Genomic DNA, 26,320 nt, shown 5'->3' on the forward strand with positions numbered 1-26,320 from the left:
ATAAAAACAGAGAACCCATTCTGTAGCAAAGATGCTAAGATTCAAGGGCCTCTGGATTGAAAAAAATGGGAAATCTTTGGCTTTCCAGAAACTCCCAGCACATTCAATCACACAACACTGCTTCTACCTCACACTCTGATCACATCTGTGAGTCACAAAGGACCATTCTTCTCACCCCCACTTCAGTTAAGGGAGAGCACAATGCTACACTCAGCTTTGTTTCAGACAGTCTGTGTAATGGTGTAGTCTTTCAAGAAACAGGAAAAGTTAATTACAAGAGCAAGTCAGATCTATCCTGACTTTCTCCATTAAGGAACTGCTTTTCAGACTATATTAATTTTACCTTGGGCTGTTACACACACACCACAAGAAAGGCATCAAAGTTTTATTTCCTGAAATCAGCAGTACTTGGCACAAACAGGTTCATTTCCCCAAGTCTTTGCAAGGTACCTGCCACTTCACAGATGCTAAAAAATAGCAGCCAGAATACCTCTTTAGATTTTCAACATCCTCAGACTCCTTCTAGCGCATGGAGGTGAAATTCCATCCCTCATTCCTGACTATGGAGCAACAGGCAAGCAACTATTTCAGAAGCAGCTCCCTTCTATCAGTTAGCAGCCTCCATTCCAACTGGAGAGAAAAGTCAGAAATACAGTCCCAACCTGCATTTCTACGATGAATCACATGAGACAGGCAGGTTCCGGCAGATGACAGAGATCCTTCGCTCCCTGTGGATCTTCCTTCCGTCAAAGAAGGACTCCTCGTCTTTAAGGATCTCATGGGTGAATTCATAGCGGGCTGGCCCTCTTAACCCAAAGAAGAAATTACAAACAAAATTTAAAAAATGTTTTACTATAACCTGCAAAGAATGTTGTTTGGAGAGATACATCAAACAGGAGAGGAACACTAAGACCCACACTATCAGAAGCAGGCCTCAGCACCAGGACTCAGATATTTCATACCTGTCTTAAAAAGGATCTCCAGTTCTCAGACACTGTCTGCAGAGGTACAACCTACAGTTACATACTCCATAAACAGCACACATCACTTCAGGTACATGAGACTTTACAAGATATGCAACCTTTAAAATGTTAATTCTTTGCATCACATATGAAACTATCACAAATGGCTAAAGTTCAAATTTTATCAATCAGATTATTAGTTATGACAACTAAATGGAACCTCCCCATTCAGTATGTCCCCAATAAACAACAGGGGCTGGCCATCATTTTAATTCATTCTCTATCTGAGACTTTTCAGAGACGTTTGGCTGATTCTTATTGAAAGTTAAATACTACACTAGATGGACCTTGTTCTTATCCAGTAGGGGAAGTTCTTGTTTTCTTAGAGGTCAGAGTATAGGGTGTGTATTGTGTCTCTGGAAGCCAAGATTGGTAAGGAAATGGACTTAAGGCTAATATGCCTGACGGGGGACATGACTGAGACATACAAAATTATGCATGTATAAAGTGCATATTAAAGTGGATAGAGTGGATAGAGAGATGCTCTTTACACTCTCACATAACACCAGAACCAGGGGACATCCACTAAAATTGAGTGTTGGGAGGGCTAGGACAGACAAAAGAAAATATTTCTTTACACAGTGTGTGGTCAGTCTGTGGAACTCCTTGCCACAGGATGTGGTGATGGCATCAGGCCTGGATGCCTTTAAAAGGGGATTGGACAAGTTTCTGGAGGAAAAATCCATTATGGGTTACAAGCCATGATGTGTATGTGCAACCTCCTGATTTTAGAAATGGGCTATGTCAGAATGCCAGATGCAAGGGAGGGCACCAGGATGCAGGTCTCTTGTTATCTGGTGTGCTCCCTGGGGCATTTGGTGGGCCACTGTGAGATACAGGAAGCCGGAGTAGGTGGGCCTATGGCCTAATCCAGTGGGGCTCTTCTTTTGTTCTTATGTTCTTAGAAGAATTTCATGAAAGGAAAGGGTTATCAATGTCACTATCAGCCCTGATAGCAGCATGGACCTTCTACATAAAGAAGTAAAGTAACTCAAGTGTCAATACTAAGTGTTGGAGATAAAAAAAACAGAGAAGCCTTGTTGTCTTTATGCCCCACTTCAAAGAGTTCTCAGAGGCACATGGGTAGCCAACACTGGCAACAGGATGCTGGACCAGATAAACCCTTGGTCAGAATCAACAAGGCAATTCTCATGTTGCTTATTACTATAGGTGTTTGAATGTGGTGTTATTTATTTTACTCTGAAGAAAACCCATTGTGTTCAGTAAGGATACAAAACTATCTTACTCATGTGGAAACAAACACCTCTACTTATTACCTGAGGATATAGAGAGATCGACGCTCCAGCAACAGATTCAGCCAGTCCTGTGGATTATGTTCACCAGCAAGGCGCATCACACTAGAGGACAGCAATGAGAGGCCTGCAATGGTGCAGCCACAGAACTAACAAAGGAAATGTTCAGTTTTAAGCACACTTTGGTCTAATGCCAGGATGTCAAGTTCATCTAAGTTTCATGGAAACCGCCACCCTATAGGAGGTCTTTCAGAGCTTAAATTATGGGGACAATAGTGTTAGGGGGACCCCCTTAATGAAATTCACAAGCCTGATCTGACTCCCCTCAGTTTCACCATATGATGCTCCTCCCTCCTAAACCCATCTCAAAACAACCACTAAAGGGGCCAGCACAAAAGCTAATCATCTCTTCTGTAACAGGAGCTGAACCCTTTAACATCACTCAGAAAAAAAACAATGAGGAGGCAGGCACAGGTGGGCAGGGGACAGAGAAGAAACATACATTCAAAATGAATCACCAAGTCTCCAAGATTTTGAGACAAACATCATGTACACCAGGGCCAAGCTGCTGGGCTTTAACACATTTTCCTGCAAACCAACAGTGCTTTTACAGGCCCCTATCACTAGAGGTCTCCCAGATGGCAGAGAACCTGCCTCTTTCTACACCAAAAAGGTCCAACAATTAAGGTCAATATAGACAATAAGAAGTTGGCCTACTAGAAAATCAACATCAGGTAGTCAGTCACACTATATTTCCTTATAAGAAAAAAAATTCACAGGGCCACTAAAATGAATTAAGTTTTCATTTTACTGACATTATCAATTTCATCCACAAGGACTTGCCTAAATACATCAATCCACAGAGTTTCCCTCTGGGATCTCTCTTTCAACTTTGTCCCACTACCAGGATACTGTAAACCCAAGAGACAACCCCAGCTGCTGGAGAATGTTTTCTAACCCTTGTATGTGAGAATTATCTGCATCATTACCTTCACACTGTCTATGTGGGGCTTTATGTAGCCAGCTTTATCCAAATCCAAGACATGGACTTGAGTGAGCTGTGGCACTCCTGGGGGAAAAGCCATATCCCGAACTCTTTGCAAGATCTCATGACTCTCCTTGCTCCAGTGTGATTTTTCTGTCTCACGATACTTATGAATAGCCTGCAGGAGGTAGAAGAAATATTACAGATGGTCGAAGGAAGAAAGATAAGATGGCTATGCAAGATGGCTATGTTCATACATGCAAGTTCATCATTCAATGACAGAAGCATTAAGTGGTGACCCACATATGCAAATAATTCTCTACAGCAGGGGTGGGAAAACTTTCAACTTCAGAGATCCTGGACTATGTTTGGACAATTCTTAAATTGCATAAAAGAGGGAATTTCAGCAGGTGCAGCTTGCAGCAGTGCCTCCTCCTCCTCGCTCAGGAAGCCCGGCACCACCTATGTGCCACCCGCCCGCAGCCTCCTCCACAGCGCCGGGCTCAACGCCATGGCCCAGCCGTGACCCAGCGGCTGCAGCGATCACATCTCCTCTCCACAGCACGCCCGCCGCAGACAAGCTTCACCTGCTGAAATTCCCTATACAATTGTTAAACATCCAGGATCCCTAAAGTTGAAAGTTTGCCCACCCCTGCTCTACAGTTAGCCACCACCAGTCAGCTAATCAGCTGAGGCCCAAAAGCCCAAAACTCCTATGCTGTCTCATTACAGGGTGTGAAGCTTTAGAATCTGTAAGTATGTGGGTGGCATTATATTCAATTATTTGACCATTTCCTCTCTTCCTTGTTACTAGGTAGGAGAAAGCCAACATACAGTGCTGCCATCAGCTTTTTGGGGTCCTGAGTCAGTCTTGCATTGGCCTCCCCTTGGCAATACCCACCAACCTTGATGCTGCATTGGGTGCTACTACTGCCATTAGTACAGATGGTTTATAGTTGACCTGGTCTGGCAGGCTCCATGACTAGTGTGGACCCTCAGCCAGTTGCCTTGCTGGCCAGCTACTGACCCCACACCTATGAACCTGTGATGAAAGGTTTTTTTTAGCTGTTGACAAAGCACACTTCAGTGGTGAGCAAAAGGCCAAAATCGCCAACTGAAAGCTGTGAGCCACCCCCAACAGACAGACAAGCCTTTTCTGACAACTATTCCTATTATGTTACTTGTGTCCCTTTGCTCTCTCAACCCCATCTCAAAGCTGGTTAACATAAGCTCAAAGCTTATGGTTAACAATGAACCATAATGTGGTTCATTGAGGACCACAATACTGAGCAATGACTTACAGATATGAATGATGCAATCATGTATAGATCATATCACTTCATATACTGTGCTGAGAATCAAAGTCTAGCTCATAGAGGTACAGGCACCACTCAGTGTCTCTACATTTTATCGCCGTACACTTGATAAATGGGAGTTGAAATCTGTGAACACTAAAAAAAGCTCTGAATTTGAAGTGACCTGGAAGTTCTTCCCTGTAATGTTGTTATCTGTGATGCAAGGCACCACCTGCTGTGGCAGTAACCACATGATGAAGTTGCACAAGTGAACTACCTCACACTTTTTTGTGCTTCTTCAATGCATATTCAGTGTTCATAATGCAGATTATTTCTTCATTTTACACAAGTTAGTCAGCTTTTTGCCACAGGCAAGATGGAGTAGCAATGCCAATGACTAACGGGACCTCCCACCACCATCCCTGTTCTTTCTTATATTTCTTATCTATTAAAAGCACTATACTGGATTGCGTGCCTGCTGCCGTTGTTCTGGATGAATTAACCCCAGTACAAATCTTTATATGGTACTGATTTGACAATATGCATGGTTCCAGTGGAAAGAAATGCGAATTCTGCTATATCTACTACATCCAATCCAGCATCTTCATTCCCAGCAATGGCCAGTCAGATGGCCTTTGAATACTCACAAACTTTGAACACTAACAAAGAAGGCATGTGGGCTGCAATCCTATGCACACTTACCTGGGAGTAAGCCCCATAACCTCTAATGGGACTTCTGAATAGACATGCTTAGGACTGGGCTGTAAAGTAACAGCCCTCTCTTGTAGATAGCAACTGATATTCAGAGATACACCAAGATTCAGGGACCTGCACAGGTGGGCGCTTGGGAGCCTCACATGGCTGCAGCACTTTTCAAAAGACTCCAATGGGGAGGCTCTGCCTCACCTGCCTTCCCACCCACTGCAAGACCCTGCTAAGGTTCCATTTAGATACCATGGTTGACAGTAAGCAGAACCCTCCCTCTACCAATTCATTTAAACCCCTTTTAAAGCAAGGTAAGCCAAGGGGTCCCTGTCACCACATCTTATTCACAGTGTGAAGAACCTTTTCTTATTTTGCCTGCCCTGGTCTACCACCCATCAATTTTCCCACAGTGAAACTTGAGTTTCGGTGTCATATAAGAGAGGAAGAAAAGGGGAGGAGGAAACCCTCAACAACTGCCTTTCTCACTCCAGACTTAGGCTGCAATCCTGTCTGCACTTACCTGGGAGTAACCCCATGGGACTGACTGCTGAGTAGACACGCATAGGCTTGGGGTTAACCTATCCACACTTACCTGGGAGTAAGCCCCATTGACTAAAATGGGGCTTACTTCTGAGTAGACATGCATAGGATTGGGCTCTTACTCACTCCAAACATGGAAACTCCAGGCTTAAGGTTGACAGACTCTTCCGTGCCGCCCCTCACTGACTGGCGGCGGCGGGGGGGGGGAGCATAAAAGCCAGAGGCGCTCTTGCCTTCCCCTCCACCGACCCGCTTCCCCATTCCTACGAAGCCCCCGCCAAGAGGCGGCTCCTCAGCGGACCCACCCCGTCCCAGTGCTCGTCCTGGTACCGCCGGCGGCGCAGCTGCGGCTCCAACTCCCGAGCCAGCAGCGCCTCCTCCTCCTCGCTCAGGAAGCCCGGCACCACCGACGCGCCGCCCGCCCGCAGCCTCCTCCACAGCGCCGGGCTCGACGCCGCGGCCCAGCCTTCCCCCAGCGGCTGCGGCGGTCGCGTCTCCTCTCCGCAGCGCGCCCGCCGCAGGCCGCCGTGCCACCGCCGCACAGCGCCCGCGCAGCGGCTGTGCATGACCGCCTGTCCGGCTCGCGGCAGCAGGAAGCCGCTCCTGCTGCTGGTTCGCAGGGCGAGGCCACGCTGGTGCACGCGCGGAAGTCGCGCTCGCGCCTCTCCGGGCGGGGGACCGGGGCTCTTGGTGGAAGGCAGCTCAAGGGCACAGCTCTGCCTCTGCCAGAGCTTCAGGTGGCCGCAGGTGCCGGCTTGCCAGCTCCAGCTTCTGCCTGGAGGCACCGATGTGGTCCCTGCCTAAGGTCTTGTTGACTGTCGTTGACTGTGGTCCCTGCCAGCCACGTCGTGGCGGTCTCTCGCGTTGGGCACACATACACTGTACGTGGAGCTGTTTCTCAAACTGTGGGTCCCCATTCACTTCAGTATCTTATTTTTAATCTACGAGACTTGATGCTGCTGACTGCATTTGGGGAAGTGTTACAGACTTCTACATTCTGTACATGTAAAGCAATCTGTATATGCTTTTAACAATGATAGTAAATGGGACTTACTCCTGGGTAAGATTGCAGCCTAGGATTATTAAAAATCTTCCTGCTTGATGATGTCACTTCCAGTCATGACATCACTTCCAGTGGGCCCTAACAGATTCTCATTCTAAGTGGGTCCCGCTGCTAAATGTGTGAGAACCACTAATGTAGTCTTCCTCCTCAACGAAATTCTGCAGTAAACCAGCATAGAATCGAGTTATGCTACTGCTCTTCCACCCGAGGTGCCAGGGACTTTACACTGCCTGCCTAGTTGCATTTAATGTCTTGCATACATCTGTACCTTTCATTGTGCTACTCTTCCTGCAAATACTTTAGGATGGGAGGCAGAGGATAGTTTCAAATACAGTCACGTGCTGCTTAACAACCTTCCACTTAATGACAGACCGCATATACAGCAGTGGTCAAAGCACAAAGAGGCTCTTAATGAGGGGGTCAGGTCTCCCATAGCCTGCAGCAGAGTGTGTTGTGTAAACAGAGGCTCTTAATGCAAAGAAAAGGCAATCAGTCTCCAGTAGCCTGTGCAGCCAGCTAGTGCAGGAGTATCAAACATAAGGCCCAGGGGCCGGATATGGCCCATGGAAGCTTTGTATCTGACTCTCAGCTACTGAGCTGTGCCGAGGTGTTATGTGAAAATTGGGTTCTCCCATATCTTGAAATATGATCAAGATTTGCGTATTTTCTCTTCTGCCATTTGCAGCTAATGAGTTCCTAAGTGAGTAAAAGTGCTTATTTTTGGCCTGTTTGATGACATCACTTGTTTATGACATCACTTCCGGCATGGCATCACTTCCAGCAGACATGATGAATGCTATTTGGCCCTCTATATGAAATCAGTTTGACACCCCTGTCTGTTTACACAACACAGGCATTAGATTGGGCTGAATGTTCGTTTAACAACCCCGTTTAACATAACGGGGATTAGAGACTGTATCCCCATCGTTAAATAAGCACACCTGTACGTGGCCTTTGGGTACTAGTTAGGCTCCAGTATTTATCCAGGTCTATCTTGCTTTCGCACATTGGAAACTCTCAAAACAAGAACTTTAAAAATCCACCACCAAACAGTGGTGGATAAAACTTGTACAAAAGCACACAGGTGAACTTCTGCAATAGCTGTACCACTTAAAACTGTACTAAGACTAGGATTTGGCAAGGCTCATACAGGCATAAATAAAGTACAACAATCTGGAAAGCCCAACTATACTTCTGTAACTCTAACCCAGTGGTTCTCAAACTTTTTAGAGGCTACTGCCTGATTTATAAATGCCAAGGGGTATGGCTATAATGACAATTGGGCAGCAGTGCTCACCCCTCTGCCAAAGTAGCAACTTGTTTAACTCTTGATGCACACAGCCTACCTTGTCAGTTTTGCAAACCACCAAAAATTGGGTCACAACCCACGGGTGGCGCCTGGACTCATAGAGTTCGAGAACCACTGCTCTAGCCTAAATCACAGTTTGTGTGTCCAGACCTAGGCATCTCAGGTAGAATGGCCAAACTCCACCTGGCTAGCAATCAAGCACTCAAACTTCTGAAAAACCTCATTTACGGATCTTGGGAAAGGTATTCAAAGCTTCCATGTTTTTATTCCCGCTCCAAAAGCAGATAGGTGCAGTCTATATCTCAAGAGGAAGGAAGGTTTTGCTTATGTTCATAGTGCCATGCAGGACCCTATCATATTAGTTAGGCTGAGATGGTAGCATTCAGGACAATCCCAGGTTAGAAGTACACGATCACTATTCCCACAATAGTGGAGACCACAAATTCTTGTGGAGACCACAAATTCTTAAAATTATTTTTATAAAGATTTTTTTTATTTTATAAAGATAAATTTTCTCCAACACTACAATTAGACACATAAGTTAACTCTTTAGAAGAGGAACAGCACTGTAACCTCATATTGTATTAACCTCATATTGTATTAACCTCATATTGTATTTACCAAGAGGAACAGCAGTGTAACCTCATATTGTATTTACCTTTATTAGTTCTTAGAAATCCTTTTCAATGGCCCATTCTTAAATATGAATGGAAAAAGACACACATGCACTTTTACAGATTATCTACAATGCTTATAAAGGAGATGTGCATCAAATGAGATGGAGCTACTGCTCCAAGGAGAATTTCCCAGAATTACACATTGTGCAGTATAACTTTATGCACAGATCAGGGGTTATTCCTATAGCTTTTTCTGAGCAGGAGGCCCAGAACTTCCTTCTAGCCTTCTAAAGGAAATGAAGGGTGTTTCTCACATACTGAAGTTCAGGAGTTCTACAATAATGTTTTGTCTTATAAAACTGTGCTAGAAAAATATGTTTATGGAACCAAGCACATTTTTAATAACTAACAGCATGTTGGAGGGGATGCTGTAGCATTCCTAGAAGGAACTGTGCTAGAAGGAACAGTTATCCAAAAGGTTCTGCAGGCAATTTTTCACAGGTGTTTCTGTTTGACAAGCTGTATCTTGGCAGTTTGCCTTACTTTGGCTGAATTGTGGGGAAGAGGTTGGCCTGGAAGAGGGAGAAAGATATTCATGTTATTCCCTCTATTCCTTGTGTGTCAACCATTCAAACTCTAGAAAACCCCAACAAAATCCTCAGTAATCTCCAATTGTCCAATTTGTGGACAAAGAAGCAAAATTTAGTTATAGACTAAAGCTGGTGCTTTTAAAATCTAGATCAGAACACTAATTGCATGCTATAAATTTTTGTGCCATCCTTAGACAACCACATCCAGCCCAAAGCTAGCCCCATCTCCTACTAGGCAATTTGAAACGAAGACATGGCACCTTTGGTATTTGTAGCTGGGAGCAGCCACTGCCTCTTTCCCATCATCCAGTGGACAAGTACCATCACTATTACAGTAGTTAACATTTTCAGTAGATCTGATCTAGAATCTTGACTTCTCTCATATCAAAACCACTGTCCTAAGCCAAAAGAGACTGCTTCCCCCAAGGATAAGCTACTGGAGCTTAGGGTATCATACCTCACCCAGTTTTAGAACCAGCAGATCCAAGGTGAAAGAGAAAAAAGACAAACTTTTTGGACCATATGAATCTGTAACATTTCAGAAAGATCCCAGATAAGACAAGTTTCTCATATGAGTAGTAGAAAATACAAACCTCATTGATTGCAAGCAGAGGGCAGACAGGGAGTCAGGATGACCAGATGCAAACAAGACAGGCTTCTGACTCGTTAACAGTTGTGAAAAAGCTGCCTCCCTTATGTCTGGTCAATTTGCAAGCATCAGTCATTCCACAGTCTGAGGGAAATCGGATGGGACTTTGCCTCCTGCCCTGCCCATACTAAAAAACCTAACCGAGTTGTCTTCAAAAAACTACAGCTATGGATAGTCAGTTTAGCTGCAGCCAAGATTAAAATCTGACAAATTTAACTTTACCTACATTCCATAATCCTACTAGAAAACATATAGAACCATGAAGAGTTAAAAAAAATTAGCAACAAGGCAAAGTTAATACTAGACACTCCAGCATGAGCCTTGTTACACAACATGCTCATCGCTTATCTGGTAACAAGAAACATTAGTTAGACACATTATAGGGGAGGAAATTAAATGCAAATGAAAGCTGGGTTTGGTCTTCATCAAGGCACTCTTACCCAGCTGCCCAATGAGGCCAGGGGCAACTATAGCCTATGCTGTCTTACCAGTTGCCTGGAAGTGTTTGCTGCCTGTACAATATCATAGGACCACTGGGGTTGGAGGAAGACTGCTGTCTTCTGAAGAACTCCTTTGAGGCAGAGCATGGATTGATAATGAGTTTTGGGTAAGGGGTGCAGACAGGTTTACCCCACCTCTTTGGTCTAGGCAATTGCTCATGTTCTGTGTCAAGGAAGAAAAAAAGGTTAGCAGAGGTAGAAGAACTGGGGACTGCCCACACTGCACTATTCAATGGTATGAGAGGCAGGAGCAAGTGCAAAGTGCAGTACCCAGAAGAATATGGCAATGACAACTGCCAACTGCTTCTGGGAGGCCTGTTTTGGCCCCATCAGACCTAAGAGCAGAAAAGTGGTATGACAATTCTACTCACTCTGTGATACTGCCAGCTGTGGGTGACCTGCTCACCACAGCACACCTCCCCATGTGTGGGGCCTGAATGCGCTGAATCAGTGCAACCAGGCTAAAGCCAGCCCTGTGAAGAAGGATTAGGTACTTTGTCCCCCTAAATATACCTCTGATAGCAACGGGGGCAGAAAGCCTTCGCCCAGGGTCCTCAACACCCAGGCTTGGAAATGAACACAAAAATTCTTGCTTCAAGAACAGGGCCTTCTCTTCCTCAAACTGCTTTCTCTGTGGAAGTTAAAAGAAAGTGGCAACCTTTGGATGAGACTGGATACACCAAGCATTTGAACTGTGAAAAATTGTATGTATAGTGATAAAAATATTGTATTTTCTTATGAAGGATTTTGTACAAAAGGGGATTCCATTTATAAACTATATGAATGATAATTTTAAAGATAAGGTTTATCTATACAGGTAATTTTCATTTAATATACATTAATAACTTACAATATTTGGCTCAATATCAAGATTGGCATTATTGTTTCCTCTACTAACTTTGTATATTTCTTTCACATTTTGAAAATAATTATTTTACTACTGGGTGGTTAGGATAGCTCAGAGGGTACCTAAAGCTACTTCTGGTACTTCTTCTCCATGGCCTTATTCTCACTAGAGGTGCAGTTGGAGAAAATACCTTTCCATCCAAGAAAAAAAAATCCTTCTAGGCAGAAAACGGGATACTAGGAGTTCGGTTTGATCCTAGTGTTTGCCCTGACATGCTAGGCTTTTAAGAAGAGGGGTTATTTTTAGTCTGTTTCATTGGCAGAGAGGATACCATGGACAACATAGATCTACAAGTTCCAAGGAAGCAATGTTGCTTCCATATGATAATCACAAATAAACCAGCATGGAGGCTCCAGCTCTACTAGCAAGAAAGCAGCTGGCATGACCGCCTACCTCCCGTCCCAGCCGAATGGCTGCTTCAGTGAACTTTTTCCGTTCTACTTCAAATGCCTGCTTCTGCTGCTTGAACATCTCTCGCTCTTCTTGCAGTTGCTGCTGTTCTTCCAGGAAGTAGGAGCCTTTCAGGTGAGATGGAAGCTCTGAATTGGTGGCAGCAATCAGTTGCTCCTGAAAGCAAGAGATGCATCAGTTGGTGCAAGGTAGAATTAATATGGTCACCTCTTCTGCTTAAATAAAAACTTCTGGGACTAAAAAACATGAGCTTTCCAGGATCTGGGCACCCTGCTAAGGTCTACGTATAACCAGTGCCTAGATCAGAGGCTGCCCATGTACACTGCTTTGAATTTCATAATGGAAGAACAGCAGTATAAATATTTTAAACAAGTATAAAAAACAAAATGCAATAGTTTGGTGAGGGTGCTAAGAATTCCATCAGAGAGCCCCAACCCTCTTTTGACAAAGCTACAACTGTCAAGGTTTCTTGCAAAAAGTAATGCCTATAAATCAGTTTAGAAGTTTGGATTGTAGATGCACCTTTTAACACTTCAGCCACTAGAGGAAGCTAAAGTCCAGTATATAGGCAATGAAAAAAAACACAGAACAACTTGTGAATGTTGGAGACCAACAAATCAATTAGAACAGGCTTTGCCTTATATACTTATAAGGAGGAGTTTGTTACTCCAGAGAACTCACCCTTTTCATCCCCACACAGTAATCCTAAATTCCCCACCAGCCCAAGTATTCTCTGTCATGTAAGTTCTCCCCCTTGCAATCCATGCCTGCCACCACCCAGATTCAGTCACATGGATTATACTCTGCTGACCTTAGTCACAACTGCTGCATTTAAAAGGGTGGGGAGTCAAAAACACCCATTTATAATTATTAAACACACAACAACTGAGAATACAGTACAATGGAAAAATTATTGAGTAATCAATCCACTCAGGTCAAAATGATAACTGATCCAAAAGAATCTGGTGAGTTTTGACAAGATTCTGCTTAGGTACAGGACAAACAGCCCAAGGTAGAGGGCCCTTAGAGGTGTCCATAAGTAGGCAGCATTTGACCAGAGTTTTCCTAGATAGGTGCAAGATGCATTAGAAGCCATCTGGTTTCATAGCCTGTATTGAAGACAAGACTTTCCCTTGTGTTTTGATCACTCCATATTGGGCTGAATGGATGCCACAAATACATAAAGGCAATAAAGGAACTCAGTTTCCTGAGAATGGCAACTTTTTTTTTTTAAAGCATGTTTCTAGTCCTTATTGGTTGTTAAAACAGGTTGAAAGTCCCATAATATCTGGAATTCCTGGCTTGCAGTAGCTGGTGTGGCGGTGGGGGGGGGGGGGTAGAAGCCAGCTTCTAATGCAAGAAGGGTATGAACAGCCTTGCCTTTGACTACTTGGAATCTCGTGTGACACTAGCAAGGGCTGGACAGGGCCCAGGAACATCATGAACAGGCAAAGCAAGAAAAGCTTTCTCTACCTGGAAGCACTGTTGCTGCAGTGCAATCAGCACTCTGCTCTCCTCAATCTCCTCCTTCAGCTTCATTATTTCCTTGTCGTGATCTGTTACACTGATGACAGGATCAGATCCATCTCCCTTGGGCATTTGGGAACCATCATAACCTATGGTTGGAGAGGAGGAGACATAAGAAGAGTTTGGTTGCACAAACTTTGGCATTCAGTGCCTTGAGGCTGGAGGAGGGAAGCTCTGGAAGGTATGAACTGAGGACATCTGAACCAGAGATCTGAACAGATTAACAGAGATCTGAACAGATTCCTAGGTTAATTTTGAAATTGTCATATTAGAGCCATTCTTCATCAAATCCTGATCCTAAAAATTTCAGACTTGGGTTTTTAATGGCCATAGGTAATCAGGTTGGATAAGGGAAAAAAATGCTCTCAGTTGCTATTCGCATTTACCAATGGGGAATAATAGCAACTTACCTCAAAGATGAGTTGTAAAGACTGTAAAATAGAGTGCATGTTTGAAGGCCGTAAACTGGATTGGAATTTTCATTGTATGCAATATTTTAAAATAAAATAACATACATTTTTCATAGTATTTTAGACCAATTGTTCTTAACATAACACACCTTTGCTTTACAAGATTACTTTTAAGTCAGGCTGGATTCTAACAACAACACTGCAAAGTTTTGGTATCAGCAGGTGCCTTTATTTTGAGTAAACTGTTTGAACAGGGAGGATTATGCCTGTGTTTGAATTTGATCCAACCAGACTCAAAGCTTACTGAACAAAGGAACTGAAGTCACATGCCCATGTCAACCAAGCAAACTTTTGTTTTTCCGATCAGACTGCCTTTTGAAAGCCTAGCTTAAGACAACTGCTGGCTTTTAATTCAGTCACAAGGGAGGGGGGCTTCCCCATATTAAAAAAAAAATAATAGCTAAGCTTTGTGCCTAGCACACACTCCAAGAATTACACACCATGCTTCACCTTTACAGTTCCTCTTAACTTGTGTACTGCGGCTAACTCATTTCATATATCACTCCAGAACTGAACATGATCAAGAGAAGAGCATGAGAACCAACTTCCTGGAGCAGACCAAGGATCTATGTACTCCACCATTCCACTTCCAGCAGAAGCCAGCCAGGTGCCTCAGAGAAGCACACAAGCAGGGCATAAAGTCAAGGATGTTCCCCTGTTCACACCCAGCGTTTGGTATTTAGAGATGTAACTCCCTCTGAACATGAAAGCTGCATTGAGCTATTGTGGGTGATAGCAGTTGGGCCCCTAATTAGTAGTGTTCACTGGCTTTGCATGCCATATATTCATCTCCAGGTAGAGAGCCTCATATTCATCTCCAGGTAGAGATTGGCGGAATCCCTATTTGAAAATTTAGAGAGTTGGTGCCAGCCAGCACAAACACTGAGCTAAATGGACCAAGAGTCTGACTCAGTAAAAGGTAGCACTATTCATTCATATGTGGTCTAGTGTCATATGAATAGGGCCTGAATAAGCCCAATCCCTTTTTAAAGACATCTAAGCTGCAGTCCATCTTGAGGCAGTTGGAGCCATTACAGAACATGATCAAGGAGCAGCAGTCAACAAATTAAATTAATGCCTCCCATGAATCATACCTTGGCCAGTCATGATCTTCATACTATTCCAGAGCCTGCACCATTGCTCTTGGAAGACCTCATATGGAGAGCTTTGCTCTATGCCCTGAGAAAGGAGAAATCAGCACCTGATCAAGGAGGGAATAGGAGATCAAGCCGAAATAGGAGCTTGAAGCCCCACAGCTCTAACCTGGGCAATGCCTGCATCTATGCCTAGCAGCTGCTGCACTTCTTGGCTGACTTGGTTCAGCAGCTGTTTCAGTTTGGCATTCTCAAACATCAGGCCTTGCTCCCGCTGTTCCTGCTTGGCCAGTTGGGTGCGGTAGAGCTCTTCCTCCTTCCTTCCAGGGGAGAAAACAAAAATGAATCAACTATTGCCTGACCACAGCTAAACATCCTGCTGTCACTATAAACCAGAACACAACAGATGTTATATAGCATTCTATGATCATTCAATGTCTACTCACACATTCTTTGCTACCTACAAACTTGGGAGTTCCTGCCTACCCCACCAAGATGCTATTTTCCCCTACTTGGACAATCTTTGTCCTGTTAAATGCTTTTCATCACCAACTTCCCACTATCCCCAATAAATGGTAGTACACCAACCTAGGTGTACCCAGACTGTGTGTATGCAGCAATTCCAAGAGAGTTCAGAAAGTCACAGACTTCAGCTCCCTCAGAATAATCTCCGATTCTTCAAGTTTTGAGCCCTTACAGTTATGAAGACATGCTTGGAAGTGTGTGGACAATATATGATGAAATCTCAAGAATTGTTGAATAATGTTTTCAGTGGTTAGAAGCTGGACCATTAGTACCTTATATAGCAATTTTATGCATTCATCTAATTTGCATGATTCATACACAGACTGCAGAGTTCTATTTTTTGTTGCAGAATTTAGATATCTTTAACATCAAATGCAGATTGCCGCAGATATATCCCTGTTGCCATTTCTCTGAATTCACAGGGCTAGTGCACATGGAGACTTTGTTACATGAAAATCCCCTTTTTCCTTAGTTGTGATTTTATATCTGGTTATGTTACTAAAACATCATGCAGGCCACACTTCTCCCAGCACACTTTTCCAAAAAACTCTAGCCAAGTCACAAGCTCATGGTTACAAAATTCACCTCTCTAGGAAGAAATCTGGCATAGTAAATCATTGTTTAAGTGTCTCCTATTCATTGTATTGTTTTAACTCAATCACTGCTTAAGTACCGTATGCAAAATTTGAACTGCCTTCCTGGGTTGCCCATTCATGGTATTGTTTGAGTTCCCCCAGTTAGGAAGCCAGCCATTAGACCCCATTGAATTTTGCTGATAAGGGACATCTTGACTCCAAACACCCTGCTGGTGGTTGTAAGCAAGCTGCCTGAGCTGCCACAACACATCTGTTGTGGGGGACTCACCCCCCCCCATCCAACTGCTCTACAAGACAGGTAACTATCTCGCGTCTGGAACTCTTTCCCTTCTTTCCCCCCTTTTTCTCCCCTTCTCTCCCCATCTTTAGTCAGCAACTGGGTTTGGCAGACCAGGGACCCCTAAAATCCTTCCCTACAACCTTTCCTTTTTCTGATTTCCTCGGATGCACCAAATACTCTCCACACGCAACCACCATGAAAGCTAGGTACACTGGATTCAAGTACTAGGACCAAGGAACATATACCTATCATTTTTCCATGTGCATTATGTTTACCTTTGTGCTTTTGTAATAAAGCTATAATCTTTTATTAAAAGTTATCTTCCTCCCAGTCTCCTCTTTGAGCTAAAGGGAATTTCTCTGCATTACGCCATCTTGTTATCCAGCCTGCGATCCTGAGGTTCCAATAAGGGTAGTGTAATAATTCCCCCTAAACAAAACAGCCCTTTTGGTAACAACTTGGCTCAGAGGAACAGTCCACATGTATTGCAGGGTGGAGATCTTCATTATGTAACGGTTTTCTCTCTTAACATTGCAGAAAGGAAAGACTGAGAGACCAGCATCCAGTCACAGGAGAAAAAGTTACTGCAGAGAGTTGTCCCTGGGTGGAGAAACATTTCAGGTTCTCTTCAAAAATGCCACATTGATAAAATAGGAAGGTACTGGGAAGAATCGGTTAGAGCCACCAAAGAGATTCTGCATTCAACTAGTTCTCTTGAATACGCTCAAGCTCCACCCTGCCCACCTCTTCCTTTCTAAAAGGATGGATGGGGTCAGGGCTTTTTTTCTAATGGAACGCGGGGGGACGGAGTTCCGGCACCTTTTTGCAGGGGCCCCTCCCCTTTGGAGGCATTTCAGGGAGGGGCAAAATAGAGGCATTCACTGGGTGGGTGCTGGGGGGTGCAGGGTGGGCGTGCGCCTGGCCCCTGCCTGACCGCACAACGACCCCCTCCTGCCCCATCTCCAAGCTCTCGCCTGAGCCCAGCCCGCCTCCCCTCCCCCCCATGCTCTGCTTCCCAGCGCAGCTTCCAAGCCGGTGGAGGGCGCGGGGGACACGTGCCAACGCCGAGGAGGACAGACAGACAGCCAGGGAGACGGGCTGCGGCACCCACAGAATGCCCAGGTACTGGCTTGGTGGAGGAGGAGAGGAAGGAAGCTGGCTGGTGCAGTCCCCATGCCAATCTGCAGCATGAGCCTAGGCGTGTCTACTCAGAAGTATGTCTCATTGTGCTCAATGGGGCTTGCTCCTGGGAAAAGGTGCGTAGCCTTGCAGCCTGAGAGCCCAAGCATGTCTACTCAGAAGTAAGTTCCATTGTGTTAAATGGGGCTTACTCCCGGGAAAGTGTCATAGCCTTGCAGCCTGAGTAGACAAGGCAGAGGAAGGGCTCTGTGGCTGCAGTCCTCTCCACACTTTCCTGGGAGAAAGCCCCACTGCCTCTAGTGGGACTGACTTCTGAGTAGACAGGCAGAGGAGGGGCTCTGAGGCTGCAGTCTTCTCCACACTTTCCTGAGAGGAAGCCCCACTGCCTCTAATGGGACTGATTTCTGAGTAGACAGGCACAGGATTGGGCCCTGAGGCTGCCATCCTATCCACAGTAAGCCCCATTCACTAAGGTGGACTTCTGAGTAGACATGCATAGGGTTGGGCTCTTAGGCTGCAATCCTAGGCACTTTCCTGGGAGTAAGCTCCATTGACTAGAACAAGACTTACTTCAGAGTAGACATACCTAGGATTGGGCTCTTAATCCTGGCAGAGATATATATCTGCACCCGTTTTCACATGCTAAGGGCAGGTGAAAAGGGATTCTATGTGTGTACAACGTGCTGTCCAGCCTTGCCAGAGATCCTCCTCATCCTTCCCCCACAAGCATGCCCTCCGCCAGCCAGCGTTTGCAGCTCCTCTCCAGCAATGCACAGCAACTGCTCAGGGCAGTAGAGAACATACAATTGCATGCCAAGCACCTTCCCAAAGACACAGAGTATTCTGATACCTGAATTAAACCATATTTAATCACTTGTTTGCAAATGTAGCTGTTTCTATGTGCACCTAAGGACCCCTCTCGTGTAAGAATTCCTTTTTTGTTCTTACTCCCACAGTTGCTTAGAGTAATTTTACTACATGGAACTCATGTCAGCCATTTTTTGGAATCCATTCACTGCTTCCTCTCCTCGAAGTAGTGCCACACTACATACTACATGCTACAAGTGCACCTGTACATTATTTTTCCCCATGTGTAGAAAAAGTAGCTAGGGGGAAAGGGATGTGGAGATTGACAGCCCAATCCTATGCATGTCTACTCAGAAGTAAATTCATCTTTAGGGAGGAAGCACATAAAAAATATTTTATTTCTCAAATAAAAAATGGTTTATAAATAAATAAATAAATAAAATTAAATAAAAGATTAACAAGTTATGAGTTCCTGCACCTTTTTATTTACAAAAAAAGCACTGGATGGGGTAAATGCCATCTACTTACTTGCTAAGAGATTTCCCAGTTTTCCAGGTTCCCCTCTTGCCATCAGTCCGGGACAGAGCGTTAAGATAGTCAATTGCTAGGGATGCTAGAGACATCAAGGCAGAAACATAAATAGGAGGCACAATATTCCATTTTTTCTCCCACTCCCTGCCCCACAAAATCCAGAAGTTTAGGAGTTACTGAGAAAATGGTCAATGCCCTATAGCAGGTTTTCCTATCAGAGAACAGAACTAGCAATTGAAAAAACACAGACTAGGAAACTGCATTGTACCATTGGTAACAGAATGAGATGCCAAAATATGGAATTCAACAATATGAAGCCACCTCATACGGAGTCAGATACTTGGTCTATCTAGGTCAGTGATGTCTACCCTGCTGGAAATTGCTGTCCATCGTCTCTGACTTCTCACAGATAAGCTTCCAGTAATTGGAAGAGGATACCTACAGTACAGCAGATACACACACACACAGCCCTACCTGCTCTGTAGCCATAGTTCTGTCCCTCCAAGAAGGGAACCTTCTTTCCACAGACAACATAGCCAAAACTATTCACAAAGTTCTTATCTGCAAATCTCCATTGTGCTGAAATAAGTAGCATGTGAATGTGCCCACATTTCTATCATTCTAATGGCACAAATGAGATTTGAACACCCGAGTTCAAACCTCCTGCCTAAAACCCTCACCCTTCACCTAGCCCCCCCCCCCAAAAAAAAACTCACTTCCTTTCTTGTCCTTCTTGTCAGTATGGCTTATCTTCTCCTTGAGTCGGACCAACTCGTGCTCCTTCTTCTTCATTTCATGAAGATGCTGGGTTTTTTGGCTTGCTAGGGCACTCAAGAGCTTGGTGATCTACTGGGGCAAATGTTTGTTCAAAAGTTATGCCAGGAGTTCGCATCCCACATTCCCTTTGGACTGACCACATGTAGTTCCCCATGCCCAGAGCCAAAACTAGTATGCCAGGAAGCCAGCCTACAGTCCAGCTGGGGTACCAGAAGGCCACCGGTCATGTTTTCCTGCCTTCCAGTTACTGATCCTCACAGTGCACAGGGATGCCCAATTGCTCAGCAACGTTCAGAGCACACCAACAGCACTCCAATGGTATTGTTGGAGTGCTGTTGGTGTGCTCTGAACATTGCTGAGCAAAAATAATTGCAGTAATTGCATGGTATTATTGGAGTGGAACCTTTTTTAGAGTTTGGTGGAAAGAAAAAGCAGGTATGGAAGTGTCACCTAGAATAGGTAGGGAATAATCTTAAGAATGAAGACTCCAAATGGATCCACTGTAATTTCAATTAGCCAGTCCAGAAACCACAACACAGGGAAATAGTTGCTTACACAGTTCCAGTAGATAGAATGTTATATTTTAAAATATAGGAAACTAAACAGTGCAACAAACAGTGCATGCTTAAAGAAAAACTATGGGATTAAGCAGTGATGTTGAAATTAACAAGTCATTTTCTACTAGAGCAGCCATTTTCAACCACTGTGCCTTGGCACACTGGTGTGCCCTGGATGGTCTGCTGGTGTGCCGCGAGAGTTTGGGGGAGGGTCATTTGTTAGTAGGGCCACTGGGAGATGTGATCGTCTTCTGTCAATGGGTGTGTCTTGTAAATTGTCAAAAAAACTGATGGTGTGCCTTGACAATTTTAGTTTCTTGTCAGTGTGCTGTGAGATGAAAAAGGTTGAAAATTGCTGTACTAGAGGAAAAAAGAAAGGCTTAATATGGGTAATCAAATATAGCATACTTGCACAAACATTTATAGCAGAACTGCACATATGTTTCAGGAGAAACATTTAATGCACTGTTAAATCAAAGAAATTAACATTTATAGATTTATGAAGTAATTTTTTTAAATGAAGGCTTGCCATATCTTCTTTGCTTCCCTAATGATAATTAAACAAGACTTTAAATGAGCTACTACTTTTATGTTTTTAGACATAGTGAGAAATGGAACCAAGAAATAAAAACATGCTTCTGTCTTCCAAACACAGAGGGCTAAATGACATGATGACAATGTCTAGTTTGGCCCCAAGAAGGTCTTGCATCTCAAAACAAACAGAGAAGCCGATTCGTAGAAGTTCTGACTTGGCTCTGTGAGTTAAGAAATCACGCTCAGAGGTTGCCTTTGACAATTAAAGCTAGTGGGGATACAGCAGTCATACAGCTGGCTTCTCAAGGCTATAGATACATGATCTCCAAGATGGGAGCTTAGGATTCAAAATGGGAGTTTGAGAGACTTGTAACAATGTGACTAAACTAACAGGTTCCCCAAAGAGGCAAGTCATGCTAAGAATCGAGAAACAGATATTACTTATGGAGCACAACTGATAGGGAAGCTCTCCTACAGAAGGAGCACCAACTGGATTTACCACCTCCACCACCCAACGGTTATGGGCTGGTTCTGTTCCCCAACTCGTCGGAGCATCCCCAGGCCAACTCACCTCATCTTTTTCTCCTTTCAGCATATTATTCAGCTCCTTGTTCTTACTTTGAAGTTGCTGCTCCTTGTTCTGCACAGCTGCAATTTCCCTTTCACAAGCTTCCACTTGGTCCTGATGTTTTAGGAGGAAGAGAAGAATTAAGCCAGAAGAGAAGACACTAGTATGCTCTTTCCTATTCCCTACCCAAAGATAACAAATCCCAGATAAATGGCATGAAGAGGTATGGTATGAGAGGAAGAATTACATTAGGACTAGTTTCTTTGGGGATTCCCCTGAATGCCAAGATCACAGAGGCAGTGGGGGCAGGAAATAAAGTAAGAGATGGAACAAAATTAAGGCTAGGAGCAAAAGGCTAAGAGCAATGCTAATGCAAGACCAAAGCATACCACTGTTGAGTGGTATAGGAGAGCACATTCGTTTCAGCAACAGTCTGCAATCAGGGAGACATTGAAGGTACATACACCCATGAGCCTATATACATGCCATATCTATACCTGTGGCCTTGGGTAAAGGCTAAACTTCTATAGATACCATCTTAAGGCAGCAGTCTGGTTAGCAGAATGGTGTTTGAAATATCTAAGAGCTTGTGAGCAATGGAGATATGACAGCTGTTGACTGCAACCCAAGTCACAGGCTGTAATGTCCCAAAGCCAATTTACACTGGATATCTGGTCCATAGTCTTAAGCCTCATACTTGGAAGGGTAGGTTACTCACCTACTCACAGGTAGATGACCCAACCTGGCATTTTAGATGGCTATGTGATGCAACTACTCACAGCTCTCCCCACCAACAGTTAGCAAACTGGGGTGCTTACTTGCAAGTCTGCTGTGTCAAACAGTACACAGTAGACTCACAAGGGATTCTTCTGTTGACCTGCGCATGTAGGGGCTGCAGGCAGCATCAGGCAAACATCCTTGGGCTCCCCTTTGCCCAGAATTAAGCGTATGACGGAGCAGTGGACTAAACACAGCCTAAGGGGCTCTGCAAAACCCTATCAAGGACATGTGATTTTGCAACAAAGACATACCCTGCATTTGGTAACAGACAGTTTTATCATCTTTTGTTGCTGTTTTGAGTATACAGAGCTTAATTTACAATGATGAGAAAACATGATTCCACTGCACAAGTTGGGTATTTGCTAATGAAGTACTGTATTAGAAGGATTTCATAGTGTACAAGTATTGTCCTTGAATATGGACATCTCGATAGAGGTTTGTGAACCCCACCAGTTTGCTCATTGCTATTACAGTACACAGAAAAAAATTTTTAAATCAATCAACGGAGCAGTTACTGTTTGTGAAGTGATTTTTTTTGCTACATTTCTGAAGTTGCTTATTATGAGTCCTCAAGAGAAAAAAACACTGAAGTATATCACATAGCACTAGGGAATATTTGAAGCACTTCACCTACATTACCTTGATAATTCTTCCAACAAACCTGAAAAGTAAGATATCACTATGTTCCTGACCCATTGGTATAAATCAGGGGTGCCCAAACCTGGGGCCACATGCGGCCCTCAAGGCTTCTCAATGCCTTCTCAGGGAGCCCCCCAGTCTCCAATGAGCCTCTGGCCCTCCGGAGATCTGTTGGAGCCCGCACTGGCCTGACGCAACTGCTCTCAGCTTGAGGGCGACTATTTGACCTCCTGCGTGAGCTGTGGGACGAGGGCTCCCTCCACTGCTTGCTGTTTCATGTCTGTGATGCAGCAGAGGCAGCAAAGGAAAGGCTAGCCTTGCTTTGTGCAAGGCCTTTTATAGGCCTTGAGCAAGACCTTCATTCATTCATATAAGTTCATCTTTATTATATTCATTTATGTAAACTTATGCAAATTTATTCAAATTTTAAATGTAAATTAATTCTTCCCCCCCCCCAGCCCCTGACACAGTGTCAGAGATGATGCAGTCCTCCAGCCAAAAATTTTGGACACCCCTGGTATAAATGATAAAGTAGTAATAGTAACTAAAGATTATTTTAACTCCAGTATATTTTACTGGAATGCAATGCCACCATAAATATAAGTAAGCCAATATCTCCCTAATGCACCACCAGTATTGGCAATTTTTTTTAATTGTACAGATGGCATTTTGAATTTTATAAACATTTCTATAAGAATACCTGAAGGTAGCTTATTATTAAAGTAAATAATTTTTGTAGAACAAAGTGGAGCAATTAATTTAGGGGGCCATTAAAGGTGGCGGAGTGAGGAGTGTAGACCTGACTCACAGGACACAGTCCATCAGAAAGTTCTGCTGCATAAGATCCTACTAATTTCAGCAGGACTTGCACAGGAGAACTTCCTACAGGATTGTGTCCCATGCTGGTAGGCTGTGCCATTTTGATTTTGTTTCAGTCACCAAAAAGTCTTGCAGAACTCAGATCAGAACTGTACCAGATGCACTATGAGGGAAGGACCCAGGAGCTGCTCTCACCTTCAGTTTACTCTGCCGTGTCCTCAGAGAGTCCACTTCCCCGGCTCGCCGCATCTCCTCTGCCTCCATGTCACTCAGCTTGGCAGTCACCCCTTGGTAAAGTTCAAGCAGCTGACTAGTACCATTCACCAAGGCCAGAAGGTCAAAACCATGCTCAGGGCCATCTCCACAGCCATCATCTTTATATAGGGCAGGCAGCCCCAATGTCACCAGCTCCTATACTCAAGAGGTAGTTGAATAGAAAATTATTAAATGAGCCCAGTTTAGCTCCACTCATTGTTCACCTTACCTTTAGGTACCCACTTTCCCTGCCTGCACTGTTATTTCAGTTCCACTATCTGCTCAACCAATCCTTCCCCAGGTACTCCAACACAACAGCTCTGCCTTTTAGCCCAACTGCAAGACCTTTCCATGAGAGATAATCTCATTCCAACTATTTATGGCGATTGGGCCTGTGCAGCTACTCTGGGTGTGTTGTCAGCTTCATCAACAACATTAAGACTGGAAGTAGTTCAGACATTTTGGAGTGCATCCCACCCACTCTTTGTCTTTCCCTTCCAGCTGCTGCACATGCACACACCCTCTAGCAGATACTCAGCTGCTCCACCATCAGAAACACTCCAGGAGCTCACTGCCTTAGTGAAAACTACTTATGGGTTCCTCAAAAGTAAGTAAAAATGGCTTTATTTTGTGAAACAAGTGGTTTTTTTGTGTTAATATTTTATATTGTGATTTGAGCAGAAATTCTCATTATTTCATGTTCTGTCTACACTGCTTGCAGCTCCCTTATCACCAAGATGGTCTTTTCACCCAGCAACAAACATTTTCCACTTCTTCTGTCCACTCAGGATTGTGAGCACAGAGGAGAGCTGTAGAGTTTGTACCTATCCCAGCCAGTTTGGGTCTTTGAGTACCACAGCTGACACCAATTCAAAGGAGAAGTTCTGACCCTTTCTCAAAAAAGTTCTTAAAGTGAGATTTGCACAAGAGCTTGTAAAATGGCACGTTAGTTGCCATTTCTTCAGCTTGATAGTACTACGTGAGAATCAGCAGAGAGGGCTGGAGGAGTAGGTCTCCTTAAGCCTCACATAATAGTCTCCATTCTCCACCCTGCCCAACACCATTGCTCACCTTGTTGAGGTAGGCAATACAGTGATCCACATTGTCACTCCAGCAGAATATATCACCCAGGTCACCAAGTCCCCCCTGTAGCTCCAGAGAGTCAGTTAAACCGGCTGGTTCATACCCAGTCGCTGACGAGTGGCCCAGTTCAGCAACGTAATTCGTAATGAAGCATTGTGCCTCTAGGAGGAAAGCAGAGAAAAATGTGAGACAATTCAATAACAAGACACAGGCAGGCACTGAATGGGGGCCCTGGGACCTCAACAGTGCAAAGTGTAGCTGGAGAAGATGCCCAATGTGCTGAACCTTTGCTAAGCAAGGGGAATGGATGGTATCTAGTGAACTAGATCAGCCATAGGGCAGGGGTGGGCAATAGTGGTACAGCACTCAGTTTGCAGCAGAAAGTCCCAGGTCCAATTCAGGTAGGGGTAGGAAATGATCCCTGAGCTTGAAATCCTGGAGAGCTCATAACAGTCAGAATGCACAATGCAGAGCAACATGGACCAATGGTTTAACTGCATAATGCAGCTCCAGATGCAAATATATGTTCACACAAACACTTGTTTCTCTCACATATTCACACATTCAGTGGCAGAGAGCCTCCAGGACAAGTTTCCATGCCACTTACACAGGACCAGTCATAGCTATATTGGCGACTGCAGTCAATTCAGAGATTTTAGCTGTGTCTCCTTAGTCACGTAGAGAAAACAAGTGCTGCTTCCTTGTGTGAATATGGGGTTGGCCCCCTAGAATATGGGCTATGCCCCTGGAGTCCAAGCCCTGCAGAAAGAACGACCCAGTGGGTAAAGGTCCCACGCCGTCTCCCACGCCAAACAGGAAGAGAGATTTTTATTTTGCAAGCCCTTTGGGAACTAGGAACCACTTTCTTATTCCTCTGCTAAGTGAATCACTTTGTTGAGAAGCAGTGCAGTACACAAATACAGTATTTGTAATAATAGATCAGACTCTCTTGACAGCTATAGCTCAAATGCTCAGTATTTCACTTTTTTTCTTGCCAGGGAACAGGGAGCTGATGACTGTGGAGCAGGCAAAATTTACCAATACCGAACTGCTAAGGAGACAGCCTCCGCCAAGCATTTCTCAGTACAAGCATTTCTCAGTACAGCGCAGAGTTACCTGTGAATGGCTCTTTCCCTGGGGTAGCCAGGGTGCTCAAGGATTCCATTCCTCTGATCAGAAACCTGAAAGCAAGGGAAGAAATTCACAGCCCACAGCAAGGTCCCAAATCATCACTGAAAGCTCTTCAGCTTTGCAACAGGAAGTCCCCCCCCCAAAAAAAACTTCATACAGATGTCCACAAGAATAACACTACATTCCTATACATGCCCTCTGAGAAGTAAATATTACAGAATTCAATAGGACTTACTCCCAGTAAAGTGTGCGTACGTCTGCAGCCTAAGGCTGCAATTCTACCCACACCTACCTGAGAGTAAGTCCCATTGACCATAATGGGACTTCTGAGTAGACAGGTATAGGATTGGGCTCTAAGGTT

The 26,320-nt window shown here is 44.3% G+C and overlaps 2 protein-coding genes across 3 annotated transcripts; both read right to left on the reverse strand.

Moving 5' to 3' along the window:
* Nucleotides 1–370: 370 nt before the first annotated feature.
* ALKBH7 (alkB homolog 7) lies at nt 371–6,393 on the reverse strand. 2 transcript variants are annotated; one of them, XM_066617046.1, is made up of 4 exons: nt 6,106–6,393; nt 3,265–3,438; nt 2,300–2,424; nt 371–806 (listed from the first exon to the last, which is right to left on the reverse strand). In XM_066617046.1, exons 1-4 carry the CDS (start codon nt 6,364–6,366, stop codon nt 671–673), a joined length of 696 nt encoding a protein of 231 aa, XP_066473143.1. In that variant the 5' UTR covers nt 6,367–6,393; the 3' UTR covers nt 371–670. The 2 variants fall into 2 exon arrangements, with proteins under 2 accessions (XP_066473143.1, XP_066473144.1); XM_066617047.1 differs by lacking the exon at nt 6,106–6,393 and adding an exon at nt 5,927–6,084.
* Nucleotides 6,394–9,243: 2,850 nt separating this feature from the next.
* LOC136638661 (afadin- and alpha-actinin-binding protein-like) lies at nt 9,244–26,268 on the reverse strand. Its single transcript, XM_066612694.1, has 14 exons — nt 26,252–26,268; nt 25,945–26,009; nt 24,817–24,989; nt 23,686–23,901; nt 21,256–21,366; nt 19,533–19,662; nt 18,814–18,889; nt 15,107–15,257; nt 14,936–15,022; nt 13,320–13,493; nt 11,829–12,002; nt 11,042–11,159; nt 10,517–10,691; nt 9,244–9,361 (listed from the first exon to the last, which is right to left on the reverse strand). The coding sequence occupies exons 1-14, from the start codon at nt 26,266–26,268 to the stop codon at nt 9,244–9,246; spliced, it is 1,785 nt and encodes a 594-aa protein (XP_066468791.1).
* Nucleotides 26,269–26,320: the final 52 nt, after the last annotated feature.

Source organism: Tiliqua scincoides, chromosome 2, assembly GCF_035046505.1.
Source record: "Tiliqua scincoides isolate rTilSci1 chromosome 2, rTilSci1.hap2, whole genome shotgun sequence".
Taxonomy (NCBI): domain Eukaryota; kingdom Metazoa; phylum Chordata; class Lepidosauria; order Squamata; family Scincidae; genus Tiliqua; species Tiliqua scincoides.

Coding starts and splice junctions, on each gene's coding strand:
- ALKBH7 (XM_066617046.1), bottom strand. CDS start 6,366: ATGCACAGCCGCTGCGCGGGCGCTGTGCGGCGGTGGCACGGCGGCCTG. Junction 3,439..6,105: donor AGGACGAGCACTGGGACGGG/GTGGGTCCGCTG, acceptor TACCTCCTGCAG/GCTATTCATAAGTATCGTGA. Junction 2,425..3,264: donor CCCACATAGACAGTGTGAAG/GTAATGATGCAG, acceptor TTCCTTTGTTAG/TTCTGTGGCTGCACCATTGC.
- LOC136638661 (XM_066612694.1), bottom strand. Junction 21,367..23,685: donor CACGGCAGAGTAAACTGAAG/GTGAGAGCAGCT, acceptor CTAAAACATCAG/GACCAAGTGGAAGCTTGTGA. Junction 9,362..10,516: donor CAAACACTTCCAGGCAACTG/GTAAGACAGCAT, acceptor TCCCTCTTCCAG/GCCAACCTCTTCCCCACAAT.